At 40.5% G+C, this 24,419-nt stretch overlaps 1 protein-coding gene across 4 annotated transcripts in view; it reads left to right on the top strand.

The window, feature by feature from the left end:
* The first annotated feature begins 6,029 nt into the window (after window positions 1-6,029).
* Window positions 6,030-24,419, top strand: part of FRMD5 (FERM domain containing 5) — a 343,195-nt gene continuing 324,805 nt past the window's right edge. For 3 of the 4 annotated variants that reach the window (XM_065871164.1, XM_065871163.1, XM_065871165.1), the window contains exon 1: window positions 6,164-6,265. In XM_065871164.1, coding sequence (XP_065727236.1) covers window positions 6,164-6,265 — 102 coding nt within the window. Of the gene's footprint in view, window positions 6,266-24,419 lie in introns of all 4 variants that reach the window. The other variant, XM_065871162.1, reaches the window with a different exon arrangement.

Below are 24,419 nucleotides of genomic sequence, written 5' to 3'. Positions count from 1 at the left end.
GACGTTGAGGATGACTGGATATTGAGTTTGGGGGATTCTGGCTAAACCGACTTAACAGGATTCTTGCTAAAATTAGGTATACAAAGACAGACAAAAGTCCAAAAGATGGAAAAAAATCCAAAAGGTGGAAAAAAGTCCAAAAGTCGAGGCCTGGTTAGGAAGGGGATCCATAGGGGCCAGACTAAAGTTTGGTCAAGGACAGACTCTTTGTTATAACCCAGAGAAAAGAAGCATATTCCTTAAGACTATTTTGTTCCATAGACTCAGTAAGAAATAATATTCAATACAATAAGAGGTCCAAGATGAGATGTTAAACAATAGAATGATTGAGAACCAAAATAATATCATTACAGATCATATAAATAAATTTCAACAGCAAGGAACAAAATAAAATTGGCTGAATATTAGGTTAATAGCATGGAGGAAAGATTTGGGACAATCACAATGAATAAAGAGGGAAAAGACATAGAGATTTAAGAATTTAAAAGAAATGAAAGATACAGTCAAATATAATCCAATATTGGGCTAATTGGTGTCCCAGAGGAAGAGAACTCAACAAATTAAAAAATAATAAGAGCTATTGTACCAAAAAACCCACCATCTTACACCAGGGAAAATTGATTTAGAACAATTAACATAGAGGTATGTTCTGATTAAGTTCTTGAACTTCAGGGTTAACTATATAGAGCCTTCAGCCATCTTAGAAGAAAAGAAAATCACCTATAGTGGAAAAATTTTGACTCAACTCAGACTTCTCCATAGCAAATGTCAGGAAAAAAAAGACATAGGAGCCATGGCTACAAAATTCTGAGAGAAGGAACGTGAACAAAATGTGAGCCACAAGTAGTATTTCTGTTCAAGTATTTGTTCAAGGCAACAGGCAGACAAAAGAAGAACTCAGGGAATGTGGCCATTAAGCATTCTTGAACAAACTACTTAGCGAAGAAATCCCACCTATCAGGATGTGAATAAAAATAAAAAACCCAGAATGATGTTGCTAAGATAAAAGGATTGGTGGTAAGCACTGAATCTATTTGAACACAGAAGTGAGACTAAACAACTAGAGTAAATATGGTTGCCAAAAGCTGTTAAACCCTGACAAAATAGAAATAATATAAGCCACAAAAATTGGATGTTGGTGTACAGAGGGTGGGAGGAAGTATAATAATGTTAATTATTTCATTTTCTGAGCATGTATTGACACTATTAAGAAATATGGGCTATTCTGATTTCTTCTTGTTTATATATTTTCTTTGCCCATATTTTTGGGCTATTTCTCATATCTTTGCTGCCATGCCCCTTTATATCTTTTTTTAAAACCAATGTGCATTGAATATTAATCTACATAAACTGAATACTTAATAAATGTTGCTGAAGTAATTTTGCAGACTGCATGGGACTGTAAATTCTATGAGGATGGAGAATATGTTTTATTCATCTTTGAATTCTCTCAGTACCTGGCATAGGGACTTGCATATTGTAGATCACTAGTAAATTATTTTGAATAAATGAATTAATTTGCTTTGTTTCATATACATTTTGTTGCTAGAACAATGGCTGGCTGGAAATATAAGGAAAATGAACCATAATTGGAGAATACGATAAAGCCTGTCACCCACATCTGAGAGACCTATTATAAACGCTTCTGATGCCTCATTAAAGATATTCTATTGTTTTCAGAATGCATTTTCCCCCCAGTAAATAATCTCCATTTGCTCTAATTTAATCATTCATACAGCTATAGGAATGATCATTTCCAAACACAGATCTGATCCTGTCACTTCTCTCCTTAAAAACCTCCCATGCTCCCCTACTGTCTGAAAAACAGAATCCAAATTCCTAAGCATGGCATTGAAGGTCCTATATGATCTGGCTTCAGTCCATCTCTTTCCAGCCAATTCACCTCACATGTTGTCCATCCAGGGGTACTTGCAATTTTGGGAACATGCTATACACATTTGTGCTTCTATATCTTTGCTCATGCTGTTTCCTCTACTTAAAATGTCACTTCTCATCGCATATCCTTCTCTTCTCCTCCTGTCTGCAGCCATCATGACACTACTCCATTCCTTAGGACCCAACTCCATTGCTTTCTCTTTTAGGCTTTGCTGTCTCCCACGTGTAAATAATTGTACCATTTGTTGTTCTTCCGCAGTAATTCGTTCATGCTCCATGTATCATATTATACCTAATTGTACATATATTGAACACACTCTCCTAGATTGTGAACTTCTTGGTTTGTACATTTCCTTTTCCCATGTTCTTTGGTCTGTGTCTTATGTGTTCTAGAAAACTGTCACGGAGTATGTGCCTGACACATAGTAAATGCTAGATAAATGTTTGTAGTTTGGAATTTAAAAACCACATGCATTTCTTATATTTCCATATAAAGATAATTCTTTTAAGTAATGAGGGCTAAACTGAAAATCCTAAGGGTTGGTAGAAGGTAGAAAATCTGTCTCTTAAACTGTGGTTTTCTGTCCTGATAAAAGGGAAGCCTTCAGAGGTAGACTGCTCTGGGAAAACTCTGTGAATTGTTTAGTTCCTCAAATTAAAACAAGTATACATGTATTACTCTTGGAAAACTATAAAGTAACCATTAAACTGAATGTAGATGCTTTAGGCTGAGAAGCAGTGCTCCATTTGGATACGTAAATCTTTGTGTGTAGAGCAGGAGCATGGCTTCCCCAGACATTGTTGCAGAAGAGAAGAGAACTGTTTCTTTCTGTTGATTTAGACCATGTATGTGTCAATATATTGTTGTTTCTGTAGAGATGTGGATATCCTTGTTTGAGCCCATGCCCTTAGGAGAACAGATGCTGAGATCTAAAGGATATAGGAAAGCAAAGACAGGCATGATCCTTACTGTTTCCTGGAGAAACAATTACGCAAAGGTACTGAACTGGCTTTGGTGAGGCTCTACCTGTAAAGACTGAGGACCTACATGTAAAGACTGAATAACTTAGTCTTTGTGAGAAATGTGCTGCTGCTGGACTGTTATGTTCTAAGGTGATAACCCAGTTGGGTCCGAGATCAAGGCCACACCCCTGGGGATGTAGGGTGGGGTTTCCTCTGAAGGAGTAGATATTCCCATGGTTAGTCATCCTAGGGAGAAGTTGCACCTGGGACAGAAAATGGGAGTTTGAAAGTGGACCTTTAACTGGGTGAGGAGAGTTGTTTTCTTCTCTGAGCTTTATAGTGGTTGGGCCCATATGCGCAAGACATGGTTGGAGGAACTCTTGATTAAGAGGGGAGATGTATGGACCCAGACATATGGACCCAGGCTGGAAACTCAACAGTAAGGCAGGCCTGATCTAGTCCATAAGGGCTCTGAGAGTAGCCATGTCATTCTTATGTTTGTGATGTCCTGGGGAAGAGAGGGCACTGCCCCTTCCTGCCAAATCCCAAGGCAATGCTGAAGATTGCATTGGTTGGAGAGAGCTCAGTGTTCCAGAACATCAGGGTATGGGACATCTGAAGCAGAGGCAGAAATAGTTCAGTTATTTCAGGAATATGTGGGTGACAGCACCTCTCCTGGGGACTCCTCTATAGTAGAGAAGGGAGGGGAACTCTAAAGGGGGCTGGCTGACATCCTGATAATTTGGAAGGTGGGAACTCAGAAGTATTGTAGTTGGGGTTTTTTTCGGGGGGGATTTTATTTTAAATATGACCTCCTTTATAGTCAAAAACTTGAACGCTATGACACTCTGATTCTCAAGGACATATGAGGCCTTTTATTGAACAAATCCTTTCCATCTTGGGCATCCTGTTCAATAGACTTGAGAAAACCAAAGGTAAACAAAGTATTCTTCCATTTGATTTTATATGAACCCTCTCTTTTTAGTTCCCCTTAGGCCTCTGTTCTCAAGTCTTATTGTAGAGGCATACAAGAAACCAGAAACTGATAGATTCTTGCTTTTCTTCCATTATTTGTCCATCCTCTGTTTTCTTTACAAAGTGTTCTGTTTCAGAGAGTAAGGGAGAGTTTTAAGTTTTTTCTGGATATTATGCATAAGCATGGATGAGTATCTGACTGGTCTTTCAATGAGGAGAACATCTAAGCTGACATGATTTTCTTAGGCTGAGCAGGAATGTTACTTGATGCATAGGCATAGCAGCCACAATCTTATCCCTGTTGATTGTATTTGTGGTCATACTTTGAAAAAAGGCTGCATTCAGTTCTGTAGAGCTTTTCTGGATTCATGGTGCTTTGTCTTTTTATTCTGACAGCTGATTATTTGCATAACTTGGTAAAGAGGCCTCCCTACCATCACATTACTGGCTTTCCTCTAGCTTTTTGAATATTTTTTCTTGCTCTCTTAGATTTTACATCAAATACCAACTTTTCCCTCAACAAAAGTTCTGCCTGTCTGAAATCTTTCATCATCTTCTTCCAACTACACAACAAAGCTGAACTCTGTAGAATATCACTTTGACACATTAATAATTGCACTTGTCTCTAAGACCTTCCTGAAATTCTCTTAGTTTCTTCTCTTGGGGTTTAGATGCTGTATAGTATCTATCAATTCCATTTACTTCATTTAAAAAACATCTATTGAGTATTATGTTGCAGGCACCAGGCTACCTGCTGGAGCTATGAAATAGAGGAGCTCACATCTGGTTTTATGGCTAGAATACTTGGCTCACTGCTTCTAGTTTCTAAACTAACTCATCCAGGATTGCATTGAGAAGAAGAACCTCCTCTTATGGCTCCTGAATGCCATAGGGGAGAATGTAACTAATGAGGAGAGCAATCCAGGTTACTGAGGTGATAAGCAATCCAAGATACAAAGGGGGGCAGGGTGGGTCACATGCAAAAAAAAAAAAAGGATAAATTCTGGAGTCCAAAGACACTAGGGAAGAAGCATACTTTAATGGTCAGGCTTTTTTCTCAGTTAACATTGGGTTTTATTTTTGTTATGTTATACCTACAACCAACAGTGTAAATGAAAATAACAGGAAATTATGTGTATTTCATTATTTTCAATTAATATATTTATTACAGCATTAACGTTGTTGATTTGATCCTTTTGTAACATTTCCTTCCATTAAAATTTTTTGAGGGAGAATACTGTCTCTTAGTGAAATTTTTATAAAGAACATGAGGTCTTTAGATATGAGGTCAGAGAAGGCAGGAGACAATTTTTTTCCTTTGTGATGTATACCTCCTTACATACTCTGGCGTTTTGTTGAGGAAGTACGAAGACACGATAATTCTAGTTCTAAAGGTGTAAGGAAAGGGTTGATCCTTTCCTCTGTATTATACCGGCGGAAGGAGCACGTCTCAGTCTCTTCCTTTTGTCTTCTGAAAATAAAAGGAAGGAGGCAAAGGGTGTTTGAGTGGAGGGTTTTCTAGGGGTTAAACCCTGGTGCTTCAGACCCTCTGCGAACCCAGCAGGTTTTCCTTAAGTAGCTACTGTAAAACATATGTTCTCCAAAATAAGAGAGGTAGAGCAGAGGAGACCGTCGGGCTGCCTTGCGATACAGCGCAGGTCGGGGTAGCCGCCTGGTCCAGAGCCGAAGGTGCTTGCATTCTGCAGGTGCAGGGATTGTGAGCTCTCACCGCTCCGGCTCCCGAGAGGCGAGAACCGAGGCGTTGCAGAGTGTGGGACTTGGCCCCTGAAGCAGAGGCCAAATGTATTCCAAACAGCTGACAATGATCGAGCCGGGTGCCCACACCTGGTCCGGGGGCGGGGAAGTAGCATCTACAGGAACCGCAGGGAGAAAAGGAGCCCCTGGTTTGGGACGCCAGAGGGCTGGTCCGGCTTGTCTCGGTCCGACTGCTTTCCCGTGATTGCTTCCCCAGCTTGTCCATCATCGCAGTGCCCTATTTCTACTGGCTCTACTGTCTGCCACTCGGTTCCGCCGCGCTGACCCCCATTGGGCCCCTCCGGCCGAGGCCCCGCCCCACGAGCAGGACACGGGCAGTAGGGCGCGGAGGAAAGAGAGCCGGGCGCTTGTTCTGGGCTGTGGGGAGGCGGTGGCGGAGAAGGAGGAGGAGAAGGAGGAGGAGCTGGGTCAGCAGGAGGCAGCGGCGGTGTCCGCGCTGGGGTGATGGTGCAGGTGCTTGGGGCCGGTGCGGAGCTGCCTGGCTGAGGGGCGCCTGGTCCGGGGTCCGCAGCGCCGCCGCGTCTCTCCCGGGGGCGGGCGGGCGGGCGGGAAGATGCTGAGCAGGTTGATGAGCGGCAGCAGCAGGAGCCTGGAGCGCGAGTACAGCTGCACCGTGCGGCTGCTGGACGACAGCGAGTACACCTGCACCATCCAGGTCAGTGCCGCGCCGCGCCGCCCCGCCCGCGGGACCCCCTCGTCCCCCGAGTCTGGCCAACTTGGCCCGCGCGTCGCTCCAGACCCCAGCGCTTTGTCCACCCCTGGCTGCGGCGGACGGCCCCGGTGCAGGGCGCCTCTGCCTGAGCCCCAGTCCGGGGCTGGGCACTCGGAGCTCGGCGCTGCTGAGAGGCGAGTCCTCGCGTTCTGAACCCCCACCTCGCCCCCTGCCCTCTCCCGAGGTGAGGACGCTCTATCCTGGCTCCTCGAACCCGCCGGTGTGGGGAGCACCTTCCTCGGGCGTCGGGAGGGAGGCTCTTTCCCCGGCCGCCCCGTCGGGGGGCGCAGGTTTTGACTCTCCGGCCCGGCAAGGACGGCTGGAGGCTTTTCTTACATCTCTTTGGCTGGAACGATAATGGTGTGTGTCATAATTTGCCCCCCGCCCCCCCCTCCCCCCCCGCCCAGCATTTGTGAGTCAGAGCTCTCAGAAGGTAGAATTGAACGCGTAGCCCATGCAGAGTGGCCTATTGAAGGGGATACCAGCCCTCTGGGCTTTAAAGACTTAGGCCCCCCTCTGGCCTTTCTCTCCCCAAATCTTATTCAGCTGGGCAATTCTGGGGGGCGTGAGGTAAAGATTTAGCAACAAGTCTCAGCGATTTGAGGGTTGGCGTTGGTGAGAATCGGTGACTTACAAAAAAACGCCAACAATACGATAAGGCTGCACAGCATTTCTTCAGAACCTGGTATTTTTGAAGGGATTTTTACAACCTCTCGCTGCGTGGCACGTCAGGAGTAGTAGTCTTTCCCAGGAATGCAGTCACAGCCCTCTTCCTCCTTTATAAAGTAAGAGATAGAAAACATTAACAATGCTCCGGTGTTTAGTTCACCAGCCAGGAGGATCCTGCGCTCACTGCCGAAAACTGCCCTTTCTGGAGAAGCAAATTGAGCTGGACCCAGAGGGTCTCACCTCATCCCTTGCCTTTGCAGCAAAAAACCCGAAAGGGCTTCTCACCTCAGATGTGGCAGACAAAAACTGACGGCCGGGGTCCTACTCTCTTTGTCTCTTTCCCCGCCCCCCTCCCCCATTAATTTTTTTCGCTGACAATGCTCAATAGCGGAAAATAGCGGTGGGTGAGAAAGACGCTGGATAGTATATGAGAGCAGCTGCTCTCTGCTGACTCTGTGCTCAGGTCAGCCTTCTCTCCACTTTCCTTATTCTCCCACCTCCAAAACCAACTCTGGGCATGAGTGCTGACTGCTGCCAAAGATCTATGAGGGTAGAGAAAGAGAACAAAATCTCTTTTTCAGGCCACTTAAATACAGATTAAGCAGTCATAAAGATGCTAGCCATCAAGTGAAAGGATTTTTGTAGTTGAATATGATATAGAGATGTTGTGTATTATTTCCTTACTGAATGAGTGTCATGCTACTTTTTGTTTCTATTGTATCTTTATGTGTCATGTACAGTTTTTTTTTTGTTTTTTGGTGGTGGGCTTAGAGGAAACATGGATTGAGTGGACATCCTTACCATTTGAATACATTGTGCAGAGCTTTTAAAGTCTTTATTCTTTGTTTTAAAATTTAAAGCATTTACACAATAGCATATCAAGGGCAGTGTGAGATTTAGACTTCATGAGTCCTAAAAATACTTTTGGGATATATGGTGAAATAAAATTTCTGGGACAGATCATTAACTTTTGCCAAGATATAAAGTACAAATGAAACACAATTCATGTCACCTGTCCATTTAGTGATAACCTTGTGGTTTTCAGGTATCACAAAAAGGCAACTAGTTATTTTTCCCAGATAGTGGAAAACCCAGTTGGCTTATTGGTATTATACTTGTGGGTGGTATTTATTACTGTTGCGAAAAATATTTTTAAGTTGAGGATGACTTATTGGATTTATGCTTGCTATATGCTACTATGGTTGTATTTATTTTCCTGCTGGTCTTATTTTACATTATTACAATTTAATATGTTATAAAAATGTAGGCCACTTAAAAAAATTAAGCTTGGTGTAATATGACCATACTGTAGTAAGTGTTCACTATCTAGATATGTTAATGATTGTGCATTGTGATTCTTGCATGAAATTTAAAAAACACATGAATTCTAAAGTATGTAATATTGTCATTCTTTGGCACTACTATTGTGAATTGCTTTTGTTTTTACCCATGTGAGGAAATGTGGAAAATAAGACAATATTTTATGTGAAATTAATATTTTGTGCATACACCTTTTTTGAGCATTAGAGATTGAGCTTTTCTTAGCAACTTTTCCCGCTTGTATATTTCTAGTGTGTGTGTGTGTGTGTGTGTGTGTGGTGTGTGTTGGAGGGGTGGCGAGAGAGAGAGAGAGAGAGAGAGAGAGAGAGAGAGAGAGAGAGAGAGAGAGAGAGAGAGAGAGAGAGAACGAGAGTGAGCACATATGCGCTTATTTGTCAGACACTGGGCACAGGGTCTTTTAAATCAGTATGTGAGCTACTTACTGGGTTAAAGCAGTATTTACAACATTTAGGAATTGCAGTACTGTATATTTAAAAAATTGGTGATAATTTGACCTCCTTTTCCTAAAAGTATTGTATGGCATATTTTTCTTTAAATAAGGTATTTATTTTAGAAAAATTTCAGTGCCTCTTGAGATCATCAGAGACCACTTAGGGTATTACAGAATCAGAAATGTATCACTGGGTTAGAGTCATAATAGCTACATTTGGTAAATTTCAGTTGTAGGAAATTCTATCAAAGTGTTGGTCTAGCCTTTCATATTGCAGCAGTTATACTGATCTGGCATTTAGGATGTGATTATTAAGGTAATGAAAATGCCTTATATCTTCTCAATGAAGGTTGCCACAGTTACCAGACTATTCTTTTATTCTTTCTGATATGTGAATGTAGTTGTAGACCATGAGAAATGAAAGTATACATAGGAGGGTTGAAGTATAATTGCTCCCCTGTGAAGAACATTGTTAACAGCTCCCTGCCAGTTTTGAAGGTCATTGCCTCATAAATGCAGATCTGGTCCATATTTTTCACACATCTGTTTCATTTAAGCACATATTTATTTACTTACCACATTTACTATCTTACTTTGTTATTTTATTTGGGAGAAAATAGGAAAAACGAAAAGGCTACCTACTATCTTTGAACTCTCCGAATGGAGTCATTTAGGTGCTTAGGCATGTAATATCTAAAGAATAGATTTTTAACTATCTTTCAGGTTATAACAGCTTATAAAATATTAAGAATATATTGCAGAAATGCCAGTAGAAATATGTATTGAAAAATATATATTGCCAAGTCAGAATATTAATCACTTTTTTTTGGTTATTGCTGAAAAGTAAAGCTACCCTAGAAATGAATTTGATTTTACTGGGAACACATTAAAATAACAACTGATTAAGCAGCTAGGTTAGATTAGTTTTTGCAGTTAAATAAGGTGCAACCATAAATGAAATGTGTGTGCAGAGGCAGTTCTAAGTGGAACCAAGATGTGGATTTGATTGTGGCTCAGCCATTTAGTAACTGTGGGACATGGAGTAAGGGAGAGAATATTGAGGGAGAGAACAAATGTATTGATCCTTGCACCTGCCAGGCACTTCGCCTGTATTATTATCTCATTTACCTCACATCAGTGTTATGGATTGATTTTATACCCATTGTACCAGCTAAAGAAAATGGGATCATGGATTGGTGGGAGAGCCTATATTTGTTGAATGGCTAACTATGTACTAGGCTTTGTGCTAGGTGCTTTGCTTATACCTTACATCAGCCGTTGAGAGGTAGGTGGTATTATCCTCATTTTACAGATGAAAGATAGTCCCAGATGATGGAACTTGCTCAAAGCTAGTAGGTGGCTGTACTGTATTTAAACCCCAGCCCTTTTGTCTCTAAATCCCATCGTTATTCCCTCTATCCATTCTGACTCCTTAAGTTACTTCACCTGTCTGTACCTTAATTTCCTCATCTATAAAATGGAAATTTAATACTTATTTCTCAGTAAAGAGAAAGTTATTTGGAGATATCACTACAAATAATAAGGAACATTTAAATAGACTAATATACTGTACTTATATTGTGCCTTATTCTATTCAGTTCAGAAATAGAATTGAGAAATGTTTTACTTTTTTAGAAAAATAATTGAACTTAAGCTGTAAGGCCCCGTAAAATGATTTCTGATTAATTTCAGTAAAATTGTGAAATCCAAGACTGGCATAACTGAAATCTTTATTAGAACTCTTCTTTAAAATCAAGAGTTCAGGTTTGCTTTCCTTCTGTTCTACCAAGTCTTAGGCTTTAGAGAGGCATTTATTGCTTGGACCGTGATTTGTCTTTTCTAAGAACTTCTGCTTCTTGGTAAGTGGAATCCTTGGTTTCATTAATGCAAAAAGGATGTTCTTAGAGAATTAGGATAATTTTATTCACAGAGAAAAACACAAGGCTGTTGTATTTTCATGAATATTGGTTTTTAAAAACTTTATTTTAAAAAGTAATTATGCTGTCTCAGGATCTCTGTTACAATAGCAAGTCAGTTAGAATCTAATTCTTAAAACTAAGTTCCAAAATTAGCCTTCTAGGATCCTAAAAGCACTTGTATTCTGTTTCTTAATTTGTATATTAAAACATTTATTGTATAAAACTAATGCAAATTAGTCTTTTCAGTACAGAAGGTAAATTCTAGATGTGTATTTATGCTTTCATTCTTTTTGTTTTTGAAGAAGTCCTGTTTAAGAAGTGTCATTGGCATCCAAGAGAAACCTAGATGCAATCACTACAACAGATTTTACTCAAGGGTATTTGTATGAACTTGCATTCTGTTAGGTGCTTGGAATGAATATGCTAGATGAGGCAATTCAACATAGTGTACAGAGCATGTGATTTTGAGTCCTCTGTTTATACATTGTCCAGAGACTCGTGTATCATGTCTGTGATATTAATATCATATTTAAAAAAGGAAATGTTTGCCAAAATAAAATCAGACAACCTGAAGGCAATAAACATTTTTCATGTTTGTAGTGGTTTATGTGTAATTCTTAAAATGTGTAATCCAAAATAAGTAGCAAGGCATTAGCTTTAGAGGCAATTTACCAATGATATAATAGTTACTATATTAAAATATTTTGGATTATTTTAAGAACTTTATTTTCTGATAGATTATACTTTAGAATTTATAAAGGAGAGAGTAAGAGGAAGCTATAAATCTTAAACCCCAAGAATCATAGCACCTAGTTCAGTGCCTTACATAGTTCAGTAAATACTTTTTCTAATTTGTTTGTGCTACATGATTGCTGTGTTAACTACAACACTTTAAAATTTCTTCTGCCTGAAAACAATAAACATTTTCTAACAATCGTATATCCCTTTTTGTAGTTTCATCCCATCCCATTTCAAACCATTTTGCTCTGTAGCCCCTCTCTCTGGTGAGAAGTACAGTATGTAAATGTGGTATTTTATGAAGCCTGCTAACTTTTTGCAGTTATCCTTTGTTGAATTAGTGGAGCTTCAGCCCACAGCTCCTATGATTTTTTTCATTTGTCTGTTAGGATTTCAAGCCTTTCAGGTGCCCTCACTTCCCCCATCTCTGCAGGTTCAGAAGGCTTACAGCAAATGAATACTGTGTAGTACGGTGCTTCATGGAGCGTTAGAGGTCTGGCAGAATTAGGGTATTGAGCATACGGTTCACCACAGCCACAGAACCCTCCTGCACTCCTTTCCTCCAAGTCAGCACTACATAAAGCAACTTCCTCACAGCCTCATTTTCTAACCTGTTATCTGGACAGGAAGTGCACCATGCTTTGCAATCTGTTTCTAATTTTGTCTATTTTATTTTATTATTTTTTAAAATAAATTTATTTATTTGTTTTTATTTTTGGCTGTGTCGGGTCTTCATTGCTGTGCTTGGGCTTTCTCTAGCTGCGGAGAGCGGGGGCTACTCTTCGTTGTGGTGCACAGGCTTCTTATTGTGGTGGCTTCTCTTGTTGTGGCTCACCGGCTCTAGGCGCACGGGCCTCAGTAGTTGTGGCACACGAGCTCTAGAGCGCAGGCTCAGTAGTTGTGGCGCACAGGCTTAGTTGCTCCGCGGCATGTGGGATCTTCCCGGGCCAGGGATTGAACCCGTGTCCACTGCATTGGCAGGTGGATTCTTTTTCTTTTTTTAACATCTTTATTGGAGTATAATTGCTTTACAATGGTGTGTTAGTTTCAGCTGTATAACAAAGTGAATCAGCTATACATATACATATATCCCCATATCCCCTCCCTCTTGTGTCTCCCTCCCACCCTCCCTATCCCACCCCTCTAGTGGTCACAAATCATGGCAGGTGGATTCTTAACCACTGTGCCACCAGGGAAGCCCTATGTCTATTTTAAGTTGAATTCATCTTCTCTCTGATAGCCTCATCTGTAACATTCTGTTGGACTCTGCAGATCCTGTTTCTTGGAGCAGCCTCCTGTGGGTCACTCTTCCTCAGCTGTGCCTAGCCAGAGCTTGTACAAGATATATGAATATCATGGAGGATTGGCAGCAACCTTATAGCTTCTGTATCTCACCTACATGGTGCTCAGGGAGGAGGGTGCTGCTCTCCAGGAGGCCCAGTGGCAGTTGTTGCCCCTCTGTTTTATGGCCTTGATCCTTGGGGCTCAAGCCAACCACCTGAATGGTTTTCTTATGCAGCTGAGAAATTTGGAGAGTGCTGAAGCATCTCCATCCTATGCTGTACAGTGAGTGGTATTTCCCCTAAGAAAGCAAAACACCTTGTCATACGTCCATCCTAGCCATTGAAGCAGGCCTTCCGTTCCTTTAAGACCCTAGGCCCTGGTGGCCAATAGAACTTTTGAAGCTTTTACAAACATTTTACATGTATTAGAGCCAAAGAAAGTCTAGGAAGAGCAGTTTCTCTGGGAGGATAATCCCCAGATTTAAATTATGGAACTCTTGCCTCCCAAGGCCATCACGTGACGCTCATTACTGTTGTCAATATTTTGAACAAGATAGGCCCCTGTATTGGTCTTTCACCAATTATAATTACTGTACTATTTCTAGGGATGGTGTTTTACTCTGTGGTCTTTCCAGCTTAATTGCATCATATCCTAGATTTGGAAGGTAGGAACCTGTAAGGAATCTTAGGTTCAAATTCTCTAGGCTTTTGCTTGCTACTGTCAGAGTAAACATCAACTGTGTGAATCAAGTCCTCTAAGGAGATCCTTCCGTGCCATGCTCATACAGGCAAAATAATTGGGCCACATGCTTGGCAACCACTGAGTTTGTGTACAATAGCTCCATTCACTTGTCTACAGAAAACACCCCTTTGACAGTGATTATAGCTTTCATCCCCCTCCTCTACTTCTGACTCCCTGCATTACCATGACCTCATCTGTTGGTCTGTATTTAGAGGCACTCTGGACCACTCCAGAAATGCTTTAGGACTTGTTCTTGTATGTTAAAGATCATTTCAAGTTAGGCAACGACTGCCCACCAGGGGAAGCCATTCAGGATCAGGACCAAACTTAGCTATTCTTATGCCTTATTTGAGCCATCTTACTGTGTCACAACTCGGGTTTTCTTCCTTTTGTAGAAATTGTGAACCTTGTGAAAAGCAAGGAGAATAGAGTGGGGGCGTTAAACCTTCTCAGTGGTTTAAAAGTGTGGTTCCTGGATGAGCAGCATTAGTTTCACGTGGGTACTCGTTAGAAACGCAGACTCTTGTCCCCACTGCAGACCTAGCAAACCGGAAAGTTGGGGCATGGAACTCATCAGTTTAAGTCTTTCAGCTGAGTCTTACGCTTGCTGAGGTTTGAGAATAGTTACTACTTGGTCACACAGATATTTAGTAGATAACATTGATGAGTATTGTTGATTGACTGGATATAAAAACTGAGGGAGAAGGAGAAGCCAAGAGTGAATCTCATATTTCTGACTTTTGATTTATTTCTGAATGGCCTTAACTGATTCTCTACCCTTAAAAGGTAAAAAGTTATTTGCAGATATGCATATCTGTCTTCAAGTGGGCAGGATTCTAAAGATGGTTCATAATTCCAATTTGATGCTCTTATATTTATTGGTTAGTTTTATTTTTTGTCTTTCCTGACCTACAAATGATATGATTATTTCATATTTGTATACTGTTTTTCAAAGAAATCTTCACAACTTAAAGCACTGGGGGAATAGGAGGAGTAAATCTCCCTGTCGTCCAAGGACTTACAACCTAGAGAGGGATTATAAACATGTAAATAGCAAACTATAAAACATCACAGAATTCAGGGCTAGGGCAAGGTGATATGCTGTGGCAGTGCACATGTGGGGGACTTGAAATTAAATATTTCTCAAAGGAGGTGAGATTTGAACTAGGTCATGAAAGATTGCCAAAAGCAGAAAATGGGCTGTGTGGATGGGTAAAGGGCATTCCAGGCTAAGGTAACAGCAGGCTACTTCTAGGTAGAAAAGCTAAAAATGTAAAGCCAAGTATGCTTAGTTTTTCCTTTACTATGTTGATTTGACTTACTCTGGTACAGTTGAGTCAAACGACAGAAATCTACTTGCCTAGGAAAAATTACTGTCAGCAAATTTCAATCATTCTTGACATGCTCAGAGGAATCAGTCTAAACTAAAAATAAATGCATAAAGCTGGCAATGAATTAAATCTAATTCCAAAACTGTGTAACACAGATTAAGATTCTTCACAAAGCAATGGCATCATATAAAGAAAAGGTAGATTGGGATATCAGTCTTAATTCTGTGACTGCAGCAACTAAGTATGAATTTTATTTTCAAGAGACGTCATCAGTTTAGTTATCTGACAAAAAAAAGAGGGTATCAAATTCCAACATTCAGCTGTTGTTTGAAAATCCTTTGACTAATACGGTGTAGCCTAGACTGTGCATTAACAGTTAGGAAATGTAACCCGTGGAGCCCTAAAAGGCACTTTTCAGCATCTCTATTCCCAAACCTAAGTGGCCACCCAAAATAGCTTTTCTGGAGGACAGAGGAGTGCTTCCCTGGATTCTCGTGTGAGCCGCTGCCTGCTGGCTCCAAAGTTCCCAGCCCTACACAGGGTGCACTTTTAGCACTCAACACAGTGCCAGGCTGGAGCTTTGGGGATGGGAACCTCCAAGAAAGCACTGTTTGGCATTTGGGCAATCAATGTTCGGCAGAATGCCAATGCTAATAGGTTATTTTGCTCTGGAAGAGGAGAATAAGGAGGGATAGTCTAAAGACTGATGAATAGGGGAATGACTGACAATACAAGCACTCCATTTTTTTGGCAAGTTTAAGGAGGCTTGCTGTGAAATGGTATTATGGGGGCCAGTTAAATTAGCAAAGGCCCACAGGCCCAAGGCCTGAAAGAAATAGTGGTACCTCAAAACAGCATGCCCTAGGGCACACTCAAATGTCTGGCCACTTTCATTGAATTTGTGGTAGGAGAAAGCCAAATCATTAGGAATCTTCTCAGTCTGGTACTCCCTCCAGGCACTGCATAATCAGGCAAATTATCCTTTGCCTCTAGGCAGGTGCACAGCCTTATTTCTCTATAGCTTGATTTAACTCAAGGGCCTCTAGTCTGGGTCCTAGCTTAATTCTGAGGACACCTAAGTGGAAGAGTTGGCTTCAGGAGTCCCAGAGGATTCCAGATACTCTAGTGAGGAGGTGCTACCAAGATTCTTATTTTGTCAAACATGAGCCAAGCAGGTAAGAACATTGATAACAACACAAGGAAGCAGAATTAATCAATTCACCTAAGGATCTCAAGTACTTCTGGGGGATAATTGAGGCTGGAGAAGGCATCCAGCCTGCCCTGTTTCAGATTTTTGCCTCTAGAAAAATCTAAAAGCCCCTGGAGTTATTACGGAATTGGAGGTTTGTAGGTCCGGAGGACCTATGGACTGGCAATGATGTGTGGGATGTTATAAGACATGTTGAACCTACAATTTCACAGTATACTCTCATCTGTACAACAGAACATCCCATCAGCTCTTTGGGAGGCCACTCAGGAAATTTGGCTGTTGAGAGACAAAAATCTGATCGAAACAGAAAGTAGTTCCAGTCCTACAGTGCAGCTTCTTCAATCTGTGTCCAGTTTCAGGTTCTGGTACATATGAAGTAGGTTAAAAAAAAAAGTGAATGAGAGTTTGCTTGGTATAGCTGTAGGACATAAGTTACTGAGCTAACTATTGTAATGTCAGATTTTATAAGCAGAATAGCTAATCAACACTTTCTTTGCTTGTTTTTGCTTATTTTTAAATACACCTTGGATAATTTAGACAAGCTTGTTTAAATGAATACCCATAGTACAGAAAGCACATCTAGGAATTGTCTTCTAATAATTTTTATGGTAAAGGAGAACACATATTACCTGTATTCCAATTTTTGATTTTGGGTATACTAGACAGCCTGATTATTCTAAGGAGACAGATAGAATGCTATTATATTGTCTTGCTGCAAATTAGATCTTTTAGTGTATCATTATAAAATATTATGGACTATTCCTACTAATAATGTATCTCATATAAGATACCTTTAGCTTCTGGTCAAAAGAAAATGACAAAAGAAGTAGAAAAACCTTACTTTCTCGTTCTGGTTTCCACAATTTTATTTCCTACCATCTTTTCTGACATGATAGCTCTTCTGTCCATCTCTTATTATGTCCTCTGTTTTATGCTCATTTATACTTTGGGCCATTCATTTAATACAATCTCTTATCACCACTTCTAATTGGCATCACTGCCAAGGTATACCTTTGCTTATGGTCAGATTCTTTGTGTGGTGGCCACACCTTCTGTTGGTGGGGGGAGGTGTTAAAAAAAGATATAATCATAGTGTATGTATATATACACTGAGGCATAATGTGGTCCATATCCTTTAATTTCATTATTTAACACAAAAGTGTATATTTTAGTTAATTGGAATTTGAGATAAGACAAACAAATGAAAGTCTGTATTGTATAAAATGGTATCTTGAGACTGGGCTGAGTATTATATGTTTAGAGTTTTCTATTAAATTTTTTGCAGTTTTTTATACTTAATGGATTAATAGACCTAATGAGACTCTATGTCTACTGTGACTTCAGGTCTGGTTCTTAGGGAATGGATGGACATGGTAGGGCTGCCCATGACCAGGAAAGTCTTTACTCTGGACAGCTAAAGTCAGTGAAACTGGATGGAGAGTTAAAATAGTTGACTAAAGGAAGAAACAAAAGATTAAAAGCAGAGAAACAGTCGGGATAAAGCAAGATGAGCCTTATGCAGAAATACCTGGTCAGAATTTGGAGGGAGAATCTGGAGAAGAAAGTTGGGGATAATGAAAGAATATTGAAGATCTGTGGGTTGGCCAAAAAGTTCTTTCGGGTTTTTTCTGTAACATCTTACGGAAAAACCCAAACGAACTTTTTGGCCAACCTGATATTTTTTGTTGTTGCAGCTGAATGTGATAGAAGAGCTTAATGGTTTAAAGGAGGCCTCTGGGCTTGGCCCCCATGTTGGGGTGATGTTTAAAATATTCAACAATCAGTGAGTCATGGTGAATACCTACTTCACTGACCAAGACTCTGCCAGAGGGCACTGAAGTTGGGTCTAGAGCCAGACACTAAATAGTTAGTGCTGAATCATGGGAGGTGGGGTTGGGATTGGTCCCAGGGCAGAAGGGAGAAGCCTCTCAGGGCAGAGGCTATTTGTCAACTGATAGAGATTTCAACATTTTAATGACCGTCATGGTCTTATCCATAGCACACCAAGCTGAATTCACTCCTCACTCCCTCAGGCTTCTTCTGTTAGGTGGGATGAGATGGGAACTTCCAAGAGGCCACAAGAGCTCAGGTGTTTCTGAGGTAAGATAGGGATCTGGATGAGTTCAGTTTTCCTCTTTGAACTCTAGCCTCAGTGATGGCAGGAATCAGAGCTCCTACATTGCCTTCCCTGGCTCTCCATTTGTGCTTGCCAGATATGGGGTCCTAAAGGTCTAAGTTTTACCCTCCTGCGGAGTGGCGAACCAATTCTGACCTTTCTCATGCTTCCAAAATGCACCTCTGATCATTTTCTTTTTAAAATTCTTCAAGCTTTTCCCATTGCCTACTGGCTTACAGCCTTTTAGCTTGGCATAGGAGGTCTTCCATCATCTCTCTGCTGCCTCCCTTCCAGCCTTGTCTCCTATCATCTTCCATATGCATTTTCTCCTGCTGCATGAATCATCAGCCTCTCATTACCTCCTTATTCCACGGTAGACTCACTCCCCAGTGTTGCTGGGCAGTGCCTTGGGGGACCTTATTGTAGCACTTACCACATGTAAGTAAGTGTAAATGTAAATGTTCATTCACGTTTTCCTCTCCTTAGACTGTGAACTGTTGGAAGGGCACAGATTATATCTTTGTACAGTTAGTAGGTAAGGTCTCATGTTGGGGCCCAAGAAATGTTGATAATAGATGTGCATGAATGAAAAATGTTATCTCTGATAAAGGGGATTATTAATAATGCAAATGTAAGGTTACCTCTGACTTGAACTGAATAGATTTTTAAAAATGAACAGTGATTTCCCTGGTGGGGCAGTGGTTAAGAATCTGCCTGCCGGGCTTCCCTGGTGGCGCAGTGGTTGAGCGTCTGCCTGCCGATGCAGGGGACACGGGTTCATGCCCCGGTCCGGGAGGATCCCGCATGCCGCAGAGCGGCTGGACCCGTGAGCCATGGCCGCTGAGCCTGCGCATCCAGAGCCTGCGCGTCCGGAGCCTGCGCGTCCGGAGCCTGTGCTCCGCAACGGGAGAGGCCACAACAGTGAGAGGCCCGCGTACGGCACAAAAAAAAAAAAAAAGAATCTGCCTGTCAACGCAGGGGATGCGGGGGTGAGCCCTGGTCCGGGAAGATCCCACCTGTGGCGGAGAAACTGAGCTCATGCGCTGCAACTACTTAGCCTGTGCTCTGGAGCCCACGAGCCACAACTGCTGAGCCTGCGTGCTGTAAATTCTGAAGCCTGCAGGCCTAGAGCCTGTGCTCCTCAACAAGAGAAGCCACCACAATGAGAAGCCCGTGCACCACAAAGAAGAGTAGCCCCCACTCGCCACAACTAGAGAAAGCCCGCACGCAGCAATGAAAATCCAATGCAGCCAAAAATAAAATAAACAAATTTATTTTAAAAAATGAACATATCAGATTTTCTGGTCTTTAGAGATACGTTATGGTGACTTCAAAAGGTGGTGATTTAGTGGTGATGGTTGCACAACTCTAGGAATATACTAAAAACCTCTGAATTGTACACTTTAAAATGGTAATCTTACGTTGTGAATTTTATCTCAATTCACACGTCAATTTCTTGGTTTTGACAGTGTACTGCAGTTATGTAAGTTACCACTGGGGGAAGCTGGGCAAAGGACACATGTGACATCTTTAAACTATCTTTACAATTTTTCTATTATTATAATAAAAAGTTTTAAAGAGTGATTAAATTAGTTTTCTTGAGCAAATATGTTTATTATTTAGTTAGGATTTATGGTTTAGAATGACTGTAGAAAGTTTTCTCACTTGATTAGGATCCAGTTACTTTTTTTTTTTTTTTTTGTGGTACGTGGGTCTCTCACTGTTGTGGCCTCTCCCGTTGTGGAGCACAGGCTCCGGACGCGCCAGCGCAGCGGCCAGTCACTCCGTGGCATGTGGGATCTTCCCGGACCGGGGCACAGACCCGTGTCCCCTGCATCAGCAGGCGGACTCTCAACCACTGCGCCACCAGGGAAGCCCCCTAGGATCCAGTTAGTTTACAAAATTATGTAGGATTATTTATAAGTAGATACATTTTGACATATGATAACTTGAAAATACAGTAAGTTCAATTATATTCTAATAAGATAAATTAAGGGTTTAGAAATATCTCAGTAGTCTTTTTTGCATCCTTTTTTTCCTGTTCCTCTCCTTATAATGTTTCCCTGACATAATTAATTACAGTTAAAATGAATGTACTGACAAATTATGCATATCATAAATGGTGCCATTCTTATGTGTTAGAGAGTTATATAATGACCATATTATGTATCTTAATTGTAATATGTGTTAATTGATCCATTTAAAAATTTATTGAGTACTTAACTGTGTTTCTGGGCTCTGTGGTAAGCACTTTATATGCATTCTTTCATTTAATCCTACCTATTTAATAGAAAATATTATTGCCCCTAGTTACAGATGAGTACAATAAGGCTTAGAGATGTTAAACAGCTCCCCCAATGTTACACAGCTAGTCAGTGTGGGAGCTGGGATTTGAACATGGGTCTCTGACCTCAGAGTTGTTCTAACACACTGCTCTGTGATGAAGCAGGCAGTATAGTCCAATGGGGAAAACACTGATGTTGGGGAGTCAGGAGACCTGTGTTAAATGCCTGACTCTGACTGGTTAACTTTGAGGCCTTGAGCAGGTAACTTAAGCTTTAAGATGCAACTTAACCTCTCATCTGCAAAATGAGGAGGCTCAAATAGAAGACCCCTCAAGTCTCTTTTAGCACAGACATTTGTCCATGGCTCAGTAGTGTTTTTCTTTGTGTTCCCTCTGTGAAGGATATTCTTTATAAATGCAAATGTTCCTTTTAAAGAAAGAGATGTCAAAAAAGAGGTTGGTGACTGCTTCAGTCTATTATCTGGCCCTAGGTTTTGCAGAACACAAAATATAGTTTTATCTACTCATGCAACACATTAGATTCTGGGGGATTGACTCATGCTAATCAAAGTCATAAGAATTTTTTTTTTTTGTAATCCAGAATCTGTTTGTTAATTATATAGTAGGGTACTGAATACTAGTTTCTGTCATTGTAGGCACTTCTTTTAGCATCAGAGACTTTGGAAAACCAAATTAAAAGCTTTTTTGGAAGGCAAAGAAAATCAAACTGTTTTGAGGGATATTCTTCTAGGTTGTGTAAAAGCCTTATAAACTTATCCCTGCTCCATACTAGAGTTCTAGTAATGATGTATCTACCAGAATCAGTTTTTCTATCTCCCTTGAGGAGTACTTACTAAATGCTGATAAAGTCTTCTCTTTAGCCCTCCCCCATTTCATGAAGATTATGCATTAACATGTACATATGTTAATAATACATCTTCAAATTTTCTTTTTCTTTTTTTTTTTTTAAAGTTATATCCAGTCTAGAGGATACTCTGTTTACTTTGATTAGGCTTAGGTGTTTCTCAGGACTCTATTTGAAATGCCATTTTCCCCCCTAAGTTAGTGGACTTAGCCAGAGAACTTTCTTTAATTTTGCCTGTATTTCAGAGGGAGGCCTTTTTTTAAACTTTGATCTCAAATTTTAAGGGGGGGTTCTGCCATAGTCCTCATATATCACTCTATCATAGACAGTATTATCTTGATGACATCAATAGGAGGCATCCTCTACATATGCTATGGAATGTATTTTAAAGGTTTCCACTATTTTTTTGCTCTCAAGTTTCCAAATAGTGTTTTCTGCATTTTCTATAATGTAAACTTGCCTATTATAAAAGTCAGTACTTGATTTACATAGACTAAAAATTCACTCCTTTATAGGTGTACAGTTCTTTGCATTTTTTTTTTTTTTTTTTTTTTTTTTTGCGGTACGTGGACCTCTCACTGTTGTGGCCTCTCCTGTTGCAGAGCACAGGCTCTGGACACGCAGGCTCAGCGGCCATGGCTCACGGGCCTAGCCGCTCCACGGCATGTGGGATCTTCCCAGACCGGGACACGAACCCGTGTCCCCTGCATTGGCAGGCGGACTCTCAACTACAGCGCCACCAGGGAAGGGAAGCCCCTCGGCAAAGGTTTTAATTTCTCCATCAAATCTGAATGAGATCCTTGCTGGGTAGAGTAATCTTGGTTGTAGGTTTTTCTCCTTCATCACTTTAAATATGTCCTGCCACTCCCTTCTGGCTTGCAGAGTTTCTGCTGAAAGATCAGCTGTTAACCTTATGGGGATTCCCTTGTATGTTACTTGTTGTTTTTCCCTCGCTGCTTTTAATATGTTTTCTTTGTATTTAATTTTTGATAGTTTGATTAATATGTGTCTTGGCGTGTTTCTCCTTGGATTTATCCTGTATGGGACTCTCTGTGTTTCCTGGACTTGATTATTTCCTTTCCCATATTAGGGAAGTTTTCAACTATAATCTCTTCAAGTATTTTCTCAGTCCCTTTCTTTTTCTCTTCTACTTCTGGGACCCCTATAATTCGAACCTTGTGCCCTTTTGTGGTCAGTCTCTTCCCCCTTCCCTGGATCTATGTCAGCCACTAATTTGGTTTCTGTCCTTATGGTTTTGCCTCTTCCACAATGCCATATAAATAGAATCATACAATATGTAATCTTTTTTTTTCTTGCAGTACACGGGCCTCTCACTGTCGTGGCCTGTCCCGTTGCGGAGCACAGGCTCCGGACGCACAGGCTCAGCAGCCATGACTCACAGGCCTAGCCGTTCCGTGGCATGTAGGATCTTCCCGGACCGGGGCACGAACCTGTGTCCCCTGCATCGGCAGGCGGGCTCTCAACCACTGCGCCACCAGGGAAGCCCAATATGTAATCTTTTGAATCTGGTTTCTTTCACTTAGCATAATGCGTTTTTGAGATGCAAATTATATATCATAAAGTTAATCTGTTTAAGGTGTACAATTCAACAGTTTTTATTATTTTTACAGAGTTGTGCAGTCATCAGCATAATCTAATTTTAGAACACTGATATCACTTCCAAAAGAAACCTTGTACCCATTAGCAGTACCCTATTTCCAGTCTCCCTCCTCCCAACTCTCTGCCCTAGGCAAACTCTAATCTACTTTCTGTCTATAGGTTTGCCTATTCTGGACATTTCAAATAAATGGTATCACACTATATATGGTCTTTTGTAACTTTCACTCCCTCTTCCCAACTCTCTGCCCTAGGCAAACTCTAATCTACTTTCTGTCTATAGATTTGCCTATTCTGGACATTTCAAATAAATGGTATCACACTATATATGGTCTTTTGTAACTTTTACTTGGCATAATGTTTTTGAGGCTCATCCAGGTAGTAACTTATATTAGTACTTCTTTTTTATTGCCAAATAGTTTCCCATTGTGTGGACATATCACATTTTGTTTTTCCATTCATCAGTTGATGGAAATTTGCATTGTTCACTTTCTGGCTTTTAAAAATAATGCTATGATCATTTATGTACAAGTTTTTGTGTGGATATGTTTCCATTTCTCTTGGATATGCTGTGAACATTTGTATACAAGTTCTTGTGTGGAAATATGTTTTTATTTCTCTTGGATAGATACCTAGGAGTGAAATTGCTGTGTTCTGTGGTAACTTGATATTTAACGTTTGAGGAATTGCCAAACAGTTTTTCAGAGTGACTGCATGAGAGCTCCAGTTTCTCCACATCCTCTCCAATCCTCACTGTTGTCTTTTTGATTATAGCCATGCTATGAGTGTGAAGTAGGATCTCATTGTGGTTTTAGTTTGCGCTTCCCTGATGACTAAAGATGCTGAATATCTTTTTATGAGTTTATTAGCCATTTGTATATCTTTTTTGAGGAACATCTATTCACTTTTGCCCATTTTTAAAATGGCTTGTCCTTATTATTGAGTTGTAAGAGTTCATTATATATTCTGGATGCAGGTCTTTTATCAGACAGATGATTTACAGATATTTTCTCCTATTCTGTGAGTCGTCTTTTCATTTTCTTGATGATATCTTTTGAAGCACAAAAGGTTTTAATTTTGATGAAGTCCAACTTATCAATCTTTTTTATTGTTTGTGCTTTGGGTGTCATATGTAAGAAATCACTGACCTAACCCCAGAAAATTTTCCTGTATTTTCTTCTAAGAGTTTTGTAGTGTCAACTGTTACACTTGGGTCTATGGTCCACTTTGAGATAATTTTTGTGTGTGATATGAGATAGGGATCTAAATTTATAGTTTTACATGTTGACATCCAGTTGTCCAGCAGCTTTGGTTGGAAAGACTATTCTTTCCCCATCAAATTATCTTGGTCCCTTTGGTTCAGGCTCAATTGACCATAAACGTATGTGTTTATTTCCGGATTCTTCTATTCCATTGATCTATCTATATGCCAGTACCACACCACTGTCTGGGTTACTTCAGCTTTGTGGTAAGTTTTGAAATCAGGAAGTGAATCCACCAACTTTGTTCTTTTTTTAAAAAATTAATTTATTTTATTTTATTTGCTTTATTT

This window comes from Phocoena phocoena, chromosome 2, assembly GCF_963924675.1.
Source record: "Phocoena phocoena chromosome 2, mPhoPho1.1, whole genome shotgun sequence".
In the NCBI taxonomy this organism is placed as follows: Eukaryota; Metazoa; Chordata; class Mammalia; order Artiodactyla; family Phocoenidae; genus Phocoena; species Phocoena phocoena.
This window is presented reverse-complemented; position numbering and strand designations above follow the sequence as displayed.